The following is a 19,627-nucleotide window of genomic DNA, read 5'->3' on the forward strand; positions in this document are numbered from 1 at the left end:
AAATATGCACTTACTCTGGCTGGGTGAATATTTTAAGAAAATTTTTTACCTCAAATGGTTAGCTTTCAAATTCTCAAGCAACCATTATATGACAGTCGCAATAATTTTTACAGATTACAGGATATATGTATATCTAAATATATATATCTATTCTATATAAATTATAAAGACATAGCATATATCTTAGTTTATAGTGATATTTAAAACTTTCTCACCTCATACTTCCCAGTCCGCTTCTTCTCTAGGCTGCTGCCGTAGGAGTTGGAAGTGACTGGCCCTGGACGAGTTCACCTGCTTTATACACTCAGAGGTAAGCGAAATAAAGTCTGTGGCTTGAAGGCCTCTCCCTTGGGATCAGTTGTAACTCAGTTGAATCATCAATCATCACAATGTGTTGAAATTGAGGAATAACTGACATTTATAGTTTCATTGAAACTTTGGCTGAGTGACTACCAAATATTCCTATTTGTGGTTTCTTTTGAAATTGTGTAGGTATATCTTGTATAGTCACAAAGCTTATCACTTTACATAATGTCGCTGCTCTTATTTAATTTTTTTCTTTAATTTTCCTAATTAAAATTAATTTTGTAAGTGTTCTATTGGTATTGACAATACTTTATTAGAAAACATTTTTCTTGGTAGTGTTGTAATTTTAAGGAAACAAAGAGTCTTGAAAAACGTTAAGGATGGGAAGAGAACCTTTTGCATGACTCTGCTTTCAGCTCTTAGGTTTTAGTGAGCAGGGTTAGAGCTTCTCCGAGTAGTAGACTGTATTTGGGAGCATCAAAGCACTGTAGTTACCTGATGAAACACTATATACTCTGTTTTTCTATTAAAGGTTCAGTTAGCAGAAAGGGTATAATCTTCAACTGTAGGACTAAATATCAGAGCCTTCAAGAAAATTCAAAAATCACCTTAAATATGTACACATACTGCCCTGGCCGGTTGGCTCAGTGGTAGAGCATCGGCCTGGCATGCAGGAATCCCAGGTTCGATTCCTGGCCAGGGCACACAGGAGAAATGCCCATCTGCTTCTCCACCCCTCCCCCTCTCCTTCCTTTCCGTCTCTCTCTCTTCTCCTCCTGCAGCCAAGGCTCCATTGGAGCAAAGTTGGCCCAGGTGCTGAGGATGGCTCCATGTTCTCTGCCTCAGGCACTAGAATGGCTCTGATTGCAGCAGAGCAATGCCCCAGAGGGGCAGAGCATCGTCCCCTGGTGAGCATGCTGGGTGGATCCCAGTCGGGCGCATGCGGGAGTCTGTCTGACTGCCTCCCCGTTTCCAACTTCAGAAAAATACAACAACAACAAAAAAATACGTACACTTACTATTATGTGCTACAGTCAAGTCATAAAGTTTTGACTTTATACTATTTATTTGAGAGTCCTCCAGAGTATTGAATCTTTGAGGTCAATCTCTGTTTCAGCAGAGTGTGTAGTAATGCATCAATGTCCCTTCCTTTGCTTGTTTCCCTGTTAGGAATTCTCAAGAGATCTTGGAAAAATAATAACATCTTGCATTGCTTATAGACTTTAAGTGCTCAGGCACAAACTGAAGCACTTTGTATGTAGTATATTATTTAACCCTTAATACAGCCAAACCTAAAAACAAAGTGCTATTATAACATTACTCCATTTTACAGATAAAGAGGCTGAGAGGTAGAGTATGCTAGTAACAGGTCAAAAGTATCATAGCTAGTACTCCCGTACATATGGTATTGAATACCTGCAGTTTGGCGCTGAAACCCACATCATTCATTAGTCCTTTATCCTGTCACTATAGCAAACTAGACAAATTAGTGCAAACCCAGAGAAATATTAAACTTTCTTTACCTGTTTTTGAAAATTCAATTTTATCTCATTGATTTAAAGAAAACTGTTTCAATAAATTAAAACCTAGTTTATTAAATCTAATATTATGTTGTATTAGTTTTCATTTTGACCGATGTAGGGTTAAAGTATATCTCTCCAAGACTTGGAATAATAAATGTGTGTGAATGTGTGTCTGTATGCAAAGTATATATTCATTTTCGTATCTTACAACCTGTGTTTCAATTTCTTCTACTTATCTGAAATTGTTCTAGCAAGGATGCCAGTTGCTACTTAATTTGAAAACCATAAATGCTTTTCTGTCTTCATATTATTGATATTTCTTGGCATTTAACAATGGTGATTGCTCCCAACTCAAAGCTTATTTTTCTTTTCCTTGGTTTCTTAAAACCACCCTCTCTCATTGTTTTGCAATTTTTCGGATAGCTATCTTAAGTCTCTGCTGATTTTATTTTCTCAGTTTGTTGTACATAACTTCTTATCTCTTTAGTTTAAACTTGGTCTGAGTAATAGTGTCTACTTCTCACTTCCTAATCTATATCTTCAGCTTGAAGTTTTTATCCAATTGCATATTCTATTTAGATGTCTGATTGAAAATTGAGCTTATTATTTTCACCCCAAATCTGCTCCACGCTTTTATTTTATCTTTCAGATGTTGGTCATCAATCGTTTAACCACTCAAGTTTGAAATCTGAGGCTCATCTATATACTTTTCCTTGTCACTTCCCTTTGAAACTAATGGTTAATAAGTTTTTCTTTCCTTCATATTCCTGGAATCAGTCTCTTCCACCTTTCTTGCTATGTCATTCATTTAGTTCCTCATTCCTTCTGAACTATAAGAACAGCCTCTTAATTAGATTCCTTGTCTCCAATATTTTTCTTCTCTAATTAATCTTTCTCATATTTTTCTAAAGTAACTTTTAAGTCTTTTAAAGTACAATTTGCAGTTAAAATGCGTTATATGTCAAAACTGAGTACTTATACACATACACACACAAAATAGGGTTTCTTTATTAAAAAATAATAAGTTTCATATATTAAACTTTTTAAATACAAAAATATTTTCAGCTTTATTGAGATTCATTTGACTTATAACATTGAATAAGTTTAGGTGTACAATGTAATATTTTGTATGTATATATTGTCATATGATTAGCACAATAAAGTTAGTAGACATATCCATCATCTCACAGTAACATTTTTGTATATTTGTGATAAGAACACTTAAGATATAACTCTCAGCAACTTTCAAGTATACAATACAGCATTGTTAACTATAACAACAGTGCTGTACATTAGGTCCCTATAATGTACTCGTTTTATAACTGGAGTTTATACCCTTTGACCACCACCACCCATTTCTCCCACTCCTCAGCCCCTGGCGACCACCAATCTGCTTTCCATTTCTGTGAGTATAGTTTCTTAGATTTCACATATAAGCATGATGATGTGAGATTTGTCTTTTGGATGAAAACTTTTCGTTTTCGTAATCTTTGATTTCCACTTGTGTTGGCCCAAAGGTAGTCCTGCTTAAGCTAGCAAGTTGCATAAAACTGTTGTTATCCTATTATTTAATGAAAGATTACTTGTTATGAGACAGCAAGAATAATGAAGATGTCAGCCATGGATACCCCCAAGCTAAATGAAATGAAGAAAGACCTCTAGATCTGACAGACCTGTATTTCAATTTTTAGATCTTTTTTATTTGCTGCGAGCAGGTAAGTCAGACTCTCTGAGTTTCAGTTTTCTTATCTTTAAAGTGAGGATAAAGTTATCTCTGAAATTGGGAACTAAGTGAAATGTAATGTATAGAAGCACTCATCATGGTGTCCAACTTCATAAGTGATGGTTTTATTAGCCTCGGAGCTGAAGCTTTAAGTCAGACCTCTTCTTATATATCCTCAGGTTTCCTTCGATAATGAGATTCCTCAGTCCACATAAAGGTATATAAAAATACCTTACATAAAAATCAAAACCAAATAGGTGTTTACTTAATATGTTAGTTAAATATGAATATCCATAAGGTGATTTAGAAGCCAAGCAGGATGAGGAAAGAGGACTCATTCTTTCTGGTTGGTGATTTAAATTCACCTTTCACACAATCTTCCAAGCCCTGCCTGTCTCTCTCTTACAATTCAGCTGTAACTCTGGCTGAATCGAGCTGTTATTACTTTCTTGTGTTAATCTTTGTTCATATGACCAGAATCTAATCAACAGAAATCCCCTCTTGAGGTCTTCAGCACGTGGTCATCCTTCAAAGTGCAAGGATAAGCCAAGGAAGAGTAACCAGGACGTTCCGTCAAGAAGGGCATTGTGAGTGGCCTTCTGAAGCTAAACAGGCTATCATATAAAAAGGGTTTGGGGTTATATTTGGTAATGCAGGTTATAGAAGTGAATATTAATATATCAAGATATTAAAGACTAATCTGTAAAGAAAAACTTTTTAAAAATTAAAAATACCATCTCTGCGAACGTTTAAGGGGAAATTGAGTGATCACACATTGAGGTGTAGCTGAAGGGATTTTTGTGTGGCCAATGGGCTTTGTTAGATGACCTCTCTACCCTTTCAATCATAAGACTCTCAGACTGAGTGGTAAACAAGGATGAGACTACCTACCGGAAAGGTTTAGCAAGTAGTGGGGAAAAAAAAAAGGCCGCAGGCTTATTCTGACAAAAGGATTAGAATTAGTGGTAGAGAAATCCACATTTTAAGTCACTTATGGGAAACCTTAGCATTGGATTAACTGACTATTACTTCAGTGAGAGAGCAGAAATATAATACATTGTTCCACATTTTGTTGCTGACAAAGTTTGTAGAGAGTCAATACCCTACACAACTTTAGGCATTCTCACTTTTTGTGTGTGAGTGAATTGAAAACTGTGAGAGATAATCTAAACTATAATAATAGATTTGCACACATGTCAAAACTAAAGAAGAATTTTTATTTGAAAAGTTTGTGACATCTTCCCTCGAAGAGAACGGATACAGACAAATTGCTAAATTCTCTTTGAAGCCTGTGTAAATGTTACATACTCAACAGGAGTGACCTTAGTAACCATGAAGTCCTGCAAAAGAATCAGAATCCTATGTGGCTATGTTGTAAAACAGGGGTCCCCAAACGGCCCACGGGCCACATGCAGCCCCCTGAGGCCATTTATCCGGCCCCCGCTGCACTTCTGGAAGGGGCACCTCTTTCATTGGTGGTCAGTGAGAGGAGCATAGTTCCCATTGAAATACTGGTCAGTTTGTTGATTTAAATTTTCTTGTTTTTGATTTTAAATATTGTATTTGTTCCCATTTTGTTTTTTTACTTTAAAATAAGATATGTGCAGTGTGCATAGGGATTTGTTCATAGTTTTTTTTATAGTCCGGCCCTCCAACGGTCTGAGGGACAGTAAACTGGCCCCCTGTGTAAAAAGTTTGGGGACCCCTGTTGTAGAATGTGAGTGGTTGTCAACTCCCCAACATCCATGGCAGACATGATTGCCCAGCTGTCAACAAGGATAGTGGTCAGAGAATTCTCATGCCGGATTTCAGCACCAGCAAGTGCCAGAGTCATGGGCAGATAGCCCTATGTCCACTGTAGTGTTCTCTGAAATAGGCCCGGCTTGCACTGGCACCAAGTATGTGCTTAATAAATACCTACTGAGTTAAAAAAAAACAACAACTGTGCTTTTCAAAAATTTCTTTGGATATTTCCTGATGTCCTCAATCAGTTATATCCAATCTTAAAGCCCAAAGGTCAACAGCTGAGAAGCCCTGTTTATTAACTCTTCCCACACTCATTAGACAAATTTATTTTTCATATAATTTAAATGTTATACTAAATTCTATTAATATGTACTTTGATATTTTTTCATGTGGCTTAACTGATGGCAAGTGCCCTATTTGATATATGTTACAAATAGCTTAAGTAGCCCATTTTAAAACTCCCCTTTGCCTCTGCAAAATATAACCTTGATTTTCTCAAACTCCAACTAAAAATGATACATACAATAATCTTAAATATTAATGACTCCCTCCAATGTACTTTACATTTTTTCTAAATTTTTAAAATAAAACCTAATATTTTGATATGAAACATGCTTTACAGAACTGCTACGCAGCCTGTGTTACACAGAGTTCCTCCTGAAGAGGTGTTTTCCCCTGATGCACTTCTCAGCAGAGGATAAGGAAGTGGCCAGCAGCCTTCATAAGTCCAGGAACTCAATCACACCCCTCTGCTTACTTAATAATTTGGATGAATCTCTAAACCTTTGTAACAACCCAGCTGGGAATTACGATAACAATAACATTTTTTTCTGTTTACCTCATAACTTTAACAAGTAAAAAAAAAAAAAAAAAGATGTTTCCTAGATGGCAGTGTGTGAAAATCAAAGGTTTTAAATCAAAACTTTTGGTTACCTTCATGTATGTACCTGATCTTCTCCATGTTCATGGTCCACTTTGAATGATCAAAATGTAAGAAGCTTTCTGCATTTAACAAATATTCTATTTATTAGCTTTACATTTTTTAAGGTAATATTGTCAAAATGCTTATGTTTTGGAAGTTGACAAATGTTTTACATGAAATACATTATATGTATTCACAATAGCCCTTTGGGATAAGCTATACAGTTATTCTTGCATTACACATGAGGAAAAGTTAGCTTAGAAAGTTAGTTATATAAGATTACAAATCTAGTAAACTGTGTAACTGGAATGCAGAATTAGTTCCTAGGTACAGCACAAGTAACATGAAATGAATTGGAGAAAAGTCTACTTAGTGAATCATGAAGGGGTTGTAGAGTGTTCAAGTAGTTATATAACCTCTATTTCAAAAACTTTTATATAAAAGATAGTGATATCCCAACCCATTTGGGCAAAAGGCTACAATATATAACAGAGATAGTCTTTTAATTTTATATACTTTAAGTATTATATATTTTTTTAAAATATTACATTTTGATTTAGACAAAAAACTTTTTGGGCCAGCCCAAAATATTTTTTATAATAATTAGACATCTTAGAAAACAAATATTATTTGTTTTTAGGATATATCAAATATACAAAAATTTTAATACAATTTGTTATATTAGTTAAAGTCTATTAGTAGCATTTTTATGTCCTATGATTTAAGGAGTACTACTAAGCAGAGTTGCTCAGCTGCTGGCCTTTGCTCTTTAAGTTATGAAATCATTGATGGATAGAATCTGGATGCATTCGAAGCATGTTTAACTTACTAATTTATTAATATATTAAACATTTATTGTGATTTAATTAAAGATCAAATACTATCCAATTCACTTTCTAATACTGATCAGAGAAGATTCTGTCTGTGCTTTCTTAGAGCTTACAGCTTATTAGACAAAAAGAAAATAATAGCATTTGGAAGTGAAATGGTTGAGTATAGTAACCGTAGAAATAGAACAGGTACCTTAGCCTAACATAAATGGTCTATGAGAAAGTATACCAGAAAAAGTAAAGACCTAAGAAGTGATATAATATTAGTCAATTGAAAAGGAGAGGGAACAATGTTCCAGGCAGAGGGAACAGAGTGTGAGATTTCAGGTGTCAGGAGTTCATGATTTATATTATGAAATGTAAAGGAGTTTACTTTGGCTAGAATATAATGATCAAAAGGTTTATGGCGAATATATCAGCAGGACCAAGTAATATGAACCTTTTAAGCCAATTAGAGGAGTTTGGAGTTTAATCAGAAACCAATGGGAAGGTGTTACATGGTTTTAAGTGGGAGTACCATGATCAGGGTTCCATTTTTAATGACCACTCTTTCAAGAGGAACAAATATGGAGATGACTATATGTTAATACTCATTAGAGATAAACATGGTCTTCAGGAGATAGGGAAGATAAAGATAAAAAAATTCAAAAGATAATTGATAATTATGAAGGAAAATCTTCAGAATATAGACTTCCAGCTTTTGTTAGTGTAGAAAAGTTTATATTGAACTTCCTGCTAATAACAATAATAAGCTCTGGCCATAATACGGGAAAAGAAAAGAAAAAAAAAACAGTTGAAAGACATTAGAGAGAGTGACCAAAAGCAGGTAGAAATTTAAGGAAGGTAGACTCTTGCAGTAAAGGTGAAATCACATTACATCACTTTTCTTTTATAAGCACTCCCATCCGCAAGTTGTGGGGGCAACTAGACTTCAGCCCTGGCCGGTTGGCTCAGTGGTAGAGCGTTGCCTGGCGTGCGGAAGTCCTGGGTTCGATTCCCTGCTAGGGCGCACAGGAGAAGCGCCCATCTGCTTCTCCACCCCTCCCCCTCTCCTTCCTTTCTGTCTCTCTCTTTCCCTCCCGCAGCCAAGGCTCCATTGAAGCAAAGATGGCCCGAGCGCTGGTGATGTCTCTATGGTCTATGCCTCAGGCGCTAGAGTGGCTCTGGATGCAACAGAAGCGACTCCCCGGATGGGCAGAGCATCGCCCCTTGGTGGGCGTGCCGGGTGGATCCCGGTAGGGCGCATGCGGGAGTCTGACTACCTCCTCTTTTCCAGCTTCAGAAAAATACAAAAAAAAAAAAAAAAAAAAAAAGAAAGAAAGAAAGTAGCAGCTTCTGAGACATCAGAGGAGGAAGTTTGGGGACACCAGAGGAAGAGTGTCTCATAATGGAAGGAGTGTCTGAGCTGGGAACCTCAAAATCTGTGTATAAACCCTTCTCAAATCCTTGGCTGGCCCCTAAAATATGCATATGCAAAGCAAAATATCACGGATCCCAGGAAAAACAATAGGTGGAAAGTTGACATAGCAGAATAGAGATTAGAGTAACTTCCTAATGCTGTGCAGAGTGATTCCCACCAATTTACAGGAGGCAACCTCATAGGTGTAAAGACCATGTTGATGGAACTTAGTTTTGCCTTAGCACCAAGGACAAAAGTAAAATAAATATATGAATACATGAATAAGTAAAAACAAGTGTTCAGCATGTTAACTACACACACACACACACCCCATCCAACTGTTCACAAAGTCTACACATTTAAAAGTGCTGCTAGACAATATATAGACAACAGTGTGGTGATTGCCAGAGGGCAAAGGGGACAAAAGGTGGGCAAGGGGGGGGTAAACGAAGATGAAAGAGACTTTGCTTGAAGCAATAGGCACAATACAGTGTGCAGACGCTGTTTTATTAATTTTCACATCTGAATATTTACCTCAATAAATTCAGTTAAAAATAAATATAAAAAAATAAAATAAAAGAGCTACTAGACTATGATAATAGATGCATATGAATGTAAGGTTGGAGATAAGGTCATATATGAATTCTATATTTCAATCTTGAACTTATGCTGTTATAATCCATTTAGAAAGAAAGCACCCCATCGAGGAGGTTGGTAAGAAAAGTTTTGATGCTATACAGGGGTGGGCAACAATAAGTTATCAATAATAATAATAAATAACATGTTAATTTATAAATAATAATGCCTGACCAGATGGTGTGCAGTGGATAGAAGGTGTCATCCTGGGGCTCTGAGGACCCAGGTTCTAAACCCTGAGGTTTCCAGCTCAAGCGCGGGGTTGCAGGCTTGAGCATGGCATCATAGACATGACCCCAAGATCACTGGCTTGAAACCAAGGTCATTGGCTTGAGCCCAAGGTCACTGGCTTGAGCAAGGGGTCATTGGCTCACCTGGAGCCCCCTGGTCAAGGCACATATGAGAAAGCAATCAATGAACAACTAAAGTGTCGCAATCATGAGTTGATGTTTTTCATCCCTCTCTCTGTCTGCCCATCCCTGTCTGTCCCCCACCACTCTCTCTGTCTCTCTTGCTTAAAAAATTATAAATAATAACACATGAATAAACTTTGTGTTTCACATATTCACAACTGTAAACATACTTTTGCTTACCCCTGTATTGTGGATTACTAAATCTAAGCAAAACTGATTTTATAAAAATTATTCCACATGGAATTTTTCTAGTTAAACCTGTTGAAATTAAACTTTTGTTTTTTTCTTATTTATTTATTAATTTTTTTCTTATAAGATTTATCCTAATTACTTTTATTTTTAATTGAATTTTATTGGTGTGACACTGGTTAACATAATTATATGGGCCTCAGTTACCTACTTCTTCAATACATCTCTGTACACTGTATTCATCATGGGATGTATATTCATCTCATCCCAAGTCAAGACTTTATCCATCATTTTTTTTGTCCTTTTTGTTCAATCCCTCCACTTTTCTCACCCACTTTGTCCTCCAATAGCTGTCAGCTTGCTCTCAATGTATGAGTTTGTTTCTATTTTGTTTGTTAGTTCATTTTGTTTGTTAGATTCCACATCTGAGTAAAAGCATGTGATACTTGAAATTGAACTCCTTTTAAAGCTTCACCTTCCTTTCACTGGCCTGACATGGGGAGATTGGGTTGCCACTGTTAAAACTAATAAAACATAGTTCATTGTGTGTACTCTGGTGATATTTTCACAAACTGTACATTCATCTTTTTAACTTTAGTAACCAAAAAGAATTTAAAGCGCTTTTATAAAATACTTTGAAAATATAGGATATTTCATTGATAATAATTATAATATTCAGGTTTTCAAGCACAATGGTCGCTCCAAAATAACTTAAGAAGTAATATCTTTCTGAAATAAAGTGGATCCTTAACAGAGATTAGGGAGTTTATTTTTAAGCTGTCATTAAATTGGATCTAGTGAAACCTACACCTTATTATGTACAAGATACTGCCTCCTCAAACCAGCATACACCCTTCTGTGGAGTGACCCTTTTGGGCAAGGATAACCATCTCTCACTCTCTGTAGCTGTGACATACTTCATTATATCTGCCACAAAATAATTTTTATTTTAGGTTAGCACCTCAAAAGGAATCTAAGTGTATGGTTCTGGGGGAAATAATGAGATAATATGTCAATAATAGGTACATACTTTAGTTCAGCAGTCCCAATCACCATGCCCAGAAATTCAATCACAACATATCTTTATTCTCATCAATTGCACCATTTTCCAGAGCCATCCTTTATTAATGAGTAATACAGTTGATTAAGTGATCTTAGCTTTATTCTCATTGTTACTCTATAGATTATGCAATGTAAGATATTTGAAAGGAAATATAATTCTGTAAAGACAAGATTTATTAATTAATTACATTGTTTTTCTATGACTTATCTAAAGAGTGCAAAACTATAAGTAAAAAGAAATTCAGAAGAAGAGCAAATATATTTTGTGTATTCCAGAGAACATATATTAGCAGTGAGGAAGCAAATAGCCTAAAATGATATCCGAGGCTTTGCCATTTCTCTGAAAAATAAGAAAAAAGAACATTTTAGTACCATTATATTGTTCAGTGTAAAATTTCTTAGATGTTTTCTAGATTGCTTAATAAAGACATGGAAAGCTTTACTTTTTTTGGGATTAATGCCATGTGAAGTGAAGGTTACATTATACTGAAATCCTTTTAATATTTCTAACTAAGTAAATTGAGTTAACTTGCATATTATAAAATGTTATATTAACTAAAGAGACTTTTCTAAAAAAAGGTGCTAACTATTCATTTCTGGTAGTATTTTTATAAACTTTTTCTGTGAAAAATGTTGAACACTCATTTTAATAGAAGGAGAAATCAGAAGAGACAGGCAACAGGAAGGAGATTTCAAAAAACCTTGCCATTTAGTTTTCCCTTTAGGCCAAATTATTTGTTTTTCAAGGTGTATATTTTCCTTCTTGGTGCCATGCCTGCCTGTCCTATCAAATACCCACTAGTCTCAGAGTCAGCCAAGCCCATTAGGACAGGTAATTAACTAAAGTTATATTTGATATAAAAACCATGGTATTTTAAATTTCCAGGTAATTACGCTATTTTTTCAATCACATTGTAACTTTATTTCAGTCCAATTGTAATAGAGATTGATCAATATTATTACAACTTGTAGCTTGCAAAGTGAAGTGCTGATTTGAGAGAATTCACTCTGTAAACAGCATCTGTAGAATGACTTCTAGACAAACCTAATATATATATTTACTATTTGTTATTTCAAAGTTTGAACCAAGTTTATGGCATAGGCAGACATGATTCTCAAAAATTTATTTTGATTTAAAAAAATGTCTTTAGTCCCATAACTATTACTAGCTTTGTTGGAATATATAAGCGTTAATTTTTTTTGTAAGACCTCTTTATTTGTTCTTTGACAGTTTTTTCCTCTTTTAAATCAGAATATGTCATGATACTTAATGTAGGCCTTTAGACAAATACCTACCCAAAACTCTGAATGATTAAGAGAATGTCTTATGGTTCCTTTAGGCTACCAGTCTTGGCCTAGTGAGAAAAAGGACATTCATAAGAAGTTCTTATAAATCAAAATTAAATTATATCATAATTAATTATCAGTAAGCAAATATGGGTCTCCTCATTTAAGGTCAAGACCATATATTCTACTGTATCATTAATTCATTATTTTCATAACTAAATCCTATAAATTAAATACAGCCTTTATCTTTTTATTAGACAATTTCTTATGTAAAGTGAATCTTTGCTTACTCTACCTTCTCTTCCGTGAGCTCTGGGGTAATAGTTGGGTTTATAGTAGAAGCAAAAATATTTGTTGTGCTGGGTTTTTGTGAAGTTGAAGGAATGACAATTCCTCCACTGGCATGCCTAAAGTTTACCATTTCTTTTTGTAAGTATGGTATCACTCCTCCTGCTGGCTATAAAGAATGAGAAAGAAAACAAAGTAGTTTCAGGTTCAAAGTCATAATTGGAAAGAATATAAAGCAACAAGATTGAGACTGAAAGTAAGAAATGAATTCAAGAAATAAATGCCTTGCCCTAACCAAATAGCTCGGTTGGGTAGAGTGTTGTCTGGATACACAAAAGTTGCCAGTTCAATCCCTGGTCAGGGTGCATACAGAAACATATAAATATTTCTGTCTTTGTCTCCCTTCCTCTTTCTCTCTAAAATCAATCAATAAAAAAATTTTTAAAAGAAGTAAATGCCTTTACTATTTTTTAGATTATAATCTATCCTTTAGAAAGACTATGCAATGTGGATGTCTCTTAATACTTGATTTTAAAGGAGTGTACATAGGAAAGTATTTGTCATACAGTAATCTCTTAATAAATATTTGATGAACTGAATACATTGAAACTTTACTGGCAAAAAAATGTAGTAATTATTGATAGACTAAAAATAATAAACTTTGCAATAAAATAAACAATTATGCAAGAACCTGTGCATTGTCCCTTGCGAATGCCGGTAGCTAAGAAAGTGTGTCAGGGAATCTTACCATCACAGCAGATTCAGGAGCCGTGCCTATGAAGGTATCAAAGGCTAGTTGCTGCTGTCCTCCTGGCATAACCTGAAAAATTGGAAAATTTATAAAAGTCTAAATTATTAATCTCTAAAATACTTTCATTGTTTTGCATCCAAGGCAGTTAAACACTTCCCAATTTCCTAAATTAGTTTCTTAAATACAACAATAATTATTTAGATATGAGAAACTGCAAAGCAGCTCTGACCCAGGGAAAATGTCCTGACACATAGCTCTGCTTATGTCCTCAGGAGCTTCCTGCCTGTCATTCTTTGCCAGGCCCTGGTGTTCTGTTGAACATTAACAATTTTACAGAGCATCAACATCAGTTAAGTTTGCCTCTGTACACAATGAAATGTGACAACACAAGACCACTTTGTAGTCTTGTCTGAAGTGAGATCACGGTGCAGCCATGAAAACACGAGGCGTCCTCATAACCTGGCTAACCCGCATGACTCTTGCTTCTTTACCAGTCACAGCCTTGCCTCTCGCCATTGTTCCTACCTTTCAGGTAAGAAGCATTGTTATCTAATCACACAACCAGGGTGAACCATCATTCTTTGAACTCTCCCAAAAATCACCTGACTCAACCCCAGGTCTTATAAGTCATTTCAATACCTCTTATCAAGACACCCCACAGCTACCTATGCTGTGTGTCCTCCCTCATTGCAATAAGTATATAAATCAAACTTTTTTTCTACTAGGGATGCGTTTCTGGTGGGTTTTGGCCTAAGGGAACCGATAGATTTAATAATTTCTGAAATAAGTAGGTTCAAAAGTATTTTTTTTTACATGGAAAAGTATGCATTTACTTACAGGTTCTGCTTGTTGTGGGATAGATCCAAATTGAGTATAGAATGGCATCTGTCAGATTTTTGAAAAAATACATTAGCTTTGCTCTGATGATTTTTGTCATAATTTTATGATAAATGATTACAGAAAATTAAATATATATTTATAATTTATTAAATGCTTTTATGAAAGTTCATGTGTTCTAAGCAGTAAAAATTATTGATAAATTACTAAGCACCCTTTTAACACCATATGATTTTTAGGTTAAAACTCTTTTCTCTTTAACATGACAAATGAAAATATTATTTCCAGTCATTTGAAGCATAATTTTCAGTTTCCTCTAATTCAGCTTAGCATCTTTTAGAGTGTTGATAAACTATTAATTTTTTTCCCCATTCTAACTAAAGGAAATCTAGTTATTATGACCCACCTGAATTTACATTAGACTTCTAAAAATTTATTGTGGGTCAACAAAACTTGATGTGATGTTATTTAATTGTATCTCAAAATCTAGTGATTATAGGCAGCTTTCATCATGGTAGCTATTTTTATTTTTATTTTAAATAACAATCATGTGTATATATGACAAGAGAGATGCTGTTAGATTTTTTTAAAGTTAGAAGACTTCATTTACCAAGATGACTTAGCTTTTGATGTCTGCTTTTAGTAAGTCCGCTCACTGATTTCACTCTTTTAAAATCCAGTCTTAGAACATTTCCATAATAGTGAAACATTAGGAGAAAGCACTATTCTTTTACGACCACCAGTACAAGCTGTTGAATTTTTGCATTAAATATACTCAGATATTCTCTCCTCTGAGCATTTTTTTTTGTTTTTTTTTTCATTTTTTCATTTTTCTGAAGCTGGAAACCGGGAGACACAGTCAGACAGACTCCCGCATGCGCCCGACGGGGATCCACCGGGCACGCCCACCAGGGGCGACGCTCTGTCCACCAGGGGGCGATGCTCTGCCCATCCTGGGCGTCGCCATATTGCGACCAGAGCCACTCTAGCGCCTGAGGCAGAGGCCACAGAGCCATCCCCAGCGCCCGGGCCATCTCTGCTCCAATGGAGCCTTGGCTGCGGGAGGGGAAGAGAGAGACAGAGAGGAAAGCGCGTTGGAGGGGTGGAGAAGCAAATGGGTGCTTCTCCTGTGTGCCCTGGCCGGGAATCGAACTGGGGTCCTCCACACGCTAGGCCGACGCTCTACCGCTGAGCCAACCGGCCAGGGCTTCTCCTCTGAGCATTTACCCTCTCCTCTCTTTGCTCAGATGAAGATAGTAAGATTAAAATCAAACACTTGCAGTACCTGCTCCTCAAATAGCTGCTGTCCTGTCTGTGGAGGTGACTGAGTGACTGCTTGCTGCGTTTGTTCCCAGGGCAGCAGCATGTAAACCGGATAGTATTGAAGCATCTATTTGTAAATAAAAAAAGTATATAAGAGTTCCCTTTTAATCAGCATAGGCCTTTTAAAAAATATATAATCTAATGTCAATATTATTTAAAATTGATTTATATCTAGCAATTCTATGAACAAAAGAACACATAAAGTATTCTTTCCCAAACTTTAGAAACAACTAGTAGTGCATGTGACACTGGACTGGACTTTGTTTCAACGTTGCTTGGTCAAACACACTTAGGGATTAATATGTTCAACTAAAATAACACGCTTTTTAAAAAGGGAACCTAGAACTTCGTATACAAATTTTAGATTTTACATACAAATTACTTTGCCAATATCTAAGAAAAGGGTAGCTAGGTAGCATTTCCCTTATATTTTTTGAGAATCATCATTCTGCAGGATATAGTATTAGTGTTGTATAATAGTTGTTCCATAGTGAATACAATGTTAAGAATATATTGCCCTCAGTAATTGACATTTTATTAAAACAATTCATATGCATTTTATAATATTTTGAGAATGCGGAGACAGGGGACAAAAAAAAAATCCACATTATCATGTATTGGTTTCTACTTATGCCTGTGGAAATAGACATATTTCACATTCAGAATTTTAAATACATACATATTTTTATAAAAAATGAGGATTATAGTAGATACATTGAGTTTTGTATGCTGTTTTCTTTCCTTACATAATTAAAAAAGACTAGGTTTGACAGAAGAGTTAAAAACAAACAACTGTGGTTTGAAAAATATATTTTGTGTAGTAGTCCTTAATGGTTAAGAGTGAAAAACACCTATTAGGTTTAGCGGATAATCATATTTGGGATCTACTGAAGGGGCTTTGATTCATTAAGTATGGGTAGGACCCAGACATTTTCAAAATTACTACCTGAGATTCTAATGCAATGCCAGGTGGTAAACCACTGGTTTAGTGGTTAAAGGAAGGGTGAAGAATTCTATTTTAACTCAGGTATTTACTCGCATTATTGGAAATTTTATCTCATTAAGACTTGTTTTCCTGATCCTTAAAATGAAGTAATCCCACATGTCATGTATCTAATTCTTTAAATGCTATGGCATACAATGAGATAATGTCTAGAAGTAACTTTTGTTTTTTTTTATGAATGGGACAAAAATACATAATTATAATTATATAGTCAAGTGGTGTGACTTTTTATGAATGTTCAAGACTCTATTGGTAAATAATAAATTTATATATCCTTATTTCTTTGAGCCCAGAATATTATAAAATTAATTAACCTAATCTTGAGAGGGTTTTCCATGTTTCTCTAATGATTCCACTAGTTTGCATTCATTTTTTTTTTTTTTTAGATTCTGTTTCACGGAAATCACCACTCTTTGATTGTCATATGGAGTTCAATTTAAAATATACAAGAACATAAGAAATGTTTTGACTAGAATTTCATAACTGTTAAATAATGTTGGGCAAGTGTTTTTTTATCCTCTATCATATTTAACAGCTTAGTGTGTCTCCCTTTGAATCAAAATTTAGGGTTGGGCAAAGTCTGCTCATGGTATTTCTCTTGACTTGTTCCCAAATGCCAGAATTTCAAACGTAGATAGGACATAACCTAGGATTTAGTGAGCGCCTTTATTCCCAACATGGTAATGTCTGGGAATGAAGGAGTCCAGAGGACTATGCTCAGCTGATTTGTCTTCAGGAGTGATTAAGTAAGCCTGACATTAACAAACTGATGCCAGCCCAGAATAGTGTATCCAGACAGTGATATCATTGTATGGGTTTTTATAGCCTTTTACAGGAGCTATAAATGTATAAGAAAACACTCATTCAATGACAAGTGTTAGTGGCTATCTTTTTATAAGAGTTATTAACCTTAGTTACCTGTGCTTGCTCTTGAGGCATTTTAAAGGTGAACACAGAGGGTATTGCCTGCCAAAAAAATCATGATAAAGTTTTACTTAACTTTTTCATTTCAAATTCCAGAACTGTTTTTTCTTGACCTTGTCATATAAATTTATATATTAAAGACATCTATGACAACAAAAGGTCATCTCTTATATGCATTATCACTAATGCAAACTGCCTTTTTTCTTTTTAATTGTATTTTCAAAACATGTTGCTACACTTCGGCTTTGTGGCTAGAATCCTACAATTATTGGTTTAAGTGGTGTTTTTCATGTTAGAAATCAGAAAAGATAAGGAACTTCCAGTGATGGTAGAAACATATTGTAGAGAAGAATCCTTACTCAAAAACTCCTGTCTTATTTTAAAGCTGATTCATATTTGTTTTCACATTTAACACACATTATCTTTTCTAAGAACAAGATGGAAGAGGCCCGACTTACGGGGTTAGGGTCCTGTTGGGTCTGCACTGGTGTCTGACGCTGTGAAGGGTCCAATTGTCCCACCTGGTTTCCCTGCACAAAACTGACCTGTCTTGGGAAAGTCACCTGACTTGGGAACAGGCTAACAAACTGGTCCAGAGTTGAGAGAGAGAGTGGGGAGAGCCCCGGAATTCGAGCTTGCTGCTGTTGTAGGATCCCAGAGAAAGAAGGAATCCATGAATTAAATGGGCCCTGGAAATAAAAGAAGCTTTTCATTTTCGTTTCAGAAACCACTGGAAAAAAAAATCAATCCTAAGCAGGTAAACAATTTCTATATTGCTGCATTGTAAAAAAAAAGATAACATCTTGGCACATTATAAACCATGGAAATAGCATGAATAATGCTAAATTCTCAATGATCATGAGAAATTATGAAGTTGAATGAGGCCGATAAAGAGTATAGTTTCTGCAATTGCCAGACTGGGTTCAAATCTTTTTTTTTTTAACCAGTTAGCTGAGTATGACTTTATGAAAAATAGTTAGTCCAACTATCTTGTAGTTGTGAGAAACTATGTCTGGCATGTACCAAATTCTCAACAAATAAATGCTCAGCAGATTATAGTTTTTACTTTACTGTTCAAACAAATGGCCGTTAGAATAAATGGGGCAAATTCCTACCTTTAAAAACTGAGATTTCAGAAATGGAATCAGGAAATGTTGTGTTCTCATAAAAAGTGCCATGATAAGAAATGAGCAGTAGAAAAATATGTTAAAACAATCATCGAGGAAGAGGTACCTGAAGCTGTAGTGGCTGAAGCTGAGCATTGTTAAGGTTCAGCAGTAACTGGAAAAGGAAAGATCATAGGAAAACAAGACTACTATATGATAAAAATATTAAGAACAATGTTCACTACAAACACAGCTCAAGTCAGAGCTGACTAATCTGTTTCCTATTAGAGGTGAGATGTTTTCTTACTAAGCTTATACTAAATTGCAGTGATTAAAGGTTGGGATTTAACTAGCTCTCCCCTGCTGCGTATGAAATTGCACAATTATAGCCCATCCCAGTTGTGTAGTTAGTCATTTTATGATCTTAAACACCTATATATACCCGTATTTGTTACTATTAAAACAAAAAGATACATAAGACATTGTCATTGCTTTTAAAGAATTTATAATTTTAAAAGGCATAATAATATTCTAGAAATAACCTGGTATAAAAACAAACATGAATATTGGAAATGCACTTAGATATAAGAGCACTGAAGAACCAAAGGATCTTTACTGCCCCTAGCTGCGTTTTGATTTTTTACTTTTATCTCTTTCCCACTGGGTTTTTTAAAACAACAACAACAACAACATAGGAGATTGTTTTAAGTGTCTAAACTAACCTCATTGCTGTTGCTTGCAGACAAAAGGCGCTGTGGAATAAGCTAAAAATAAAAATGGTAAAAAGATTTGTCAAAGGTTTTACACAATTGTTTCAGTTGTACCGGGAAATCACTTACCGGGGCTGACATTGTGGCTCCCAGTAGCCCCAAAAGAATTATAGTTCTCATTTTCAGATGAAGTTTCTAAAAAATAAGGTGTGAAATTTAGCTTTAAAAGGACAATGTAAAAACCAAGATAATAATTAGTTGATATTATCTAATCAGGAGAATAGTTGGGTAAATTTTACAATATTTGCTTATGTATATATGAGGCTTTAAAATAAAATATTTTTAAATATCTATAATAGAAGTTATTATTTTCTATCAGAGTAGAGAGACAAACCAAAATGTTTTGCATGTCTCCTTAGCTTGAGCAAATGACTCATTTGGTAATATACAACGTAGATGAATGAGTTACAAACAAGATGGCTTTATGCTTTGTGCTATTCTACACTGAAAAAAGTAAGCCCTTCCCACCATGGGAGTGCCCAGGACTGGGTCCTTATAATGCAAATAATTTTAATGTTTATTAAATATAGTAGTAAAAATACTACAATAAAAATCTGACACTAGCAGTTTAATAACATAATTTTCATTG

General features: G+C 35.1%; 1 protein-coding gene across 1 annotated transcript; it reads right to left on the bottom strand.

The window, feature by feature from the left end:
- Positions 1-12,074: 12,074 nt before the first annotated feature.
- On the bottom strand, positions 12,075-19,158 carry ODAM (odontogenic, ameloblast associated). The gene is made up of 10 exons (XM_066233288.1): positions 19,108-19,158; positions 18,991-19,032; positions 18,396-18,443; positions 17,621-17,851; positions 17,157-17,204; positions 15,198-15,302; positions 13,913-13,960; positions 13,073-13,144; positions 12,332-12,493; positions 12,075-12,104 (listed from the first exon to the last, which is right to left on the bottom strand). The coding sequence occupies exons 1-10, from the start codon at positions 19,156-19,158 to the stop codon at positions 12,075-12,077; spliced, it is 837 nt and encodes a 278-aa protein (XP_066089385.1).
- Between the last annotated feature and the right edge of the window lie 469 nt (positions 19,159-19,627).

The sequence above is a fragment of the Saccopteryx bilineata genome, chromosome 5 (assembly GCF_036850765.1).
Source record: "Saccopteryx bilineata isolate mSacBil1 chromosome 5, mSacBil1_pri_phased_curated, whole genome shotgun sequence".
Taxonomy (NCBI): domain Eukaryota; kingdom Metazoa; phylum Chordata; class Mammalia; order Chiroptera; family Emballonuridae; genus Saccopteryx; species Saccopteryx bilineata.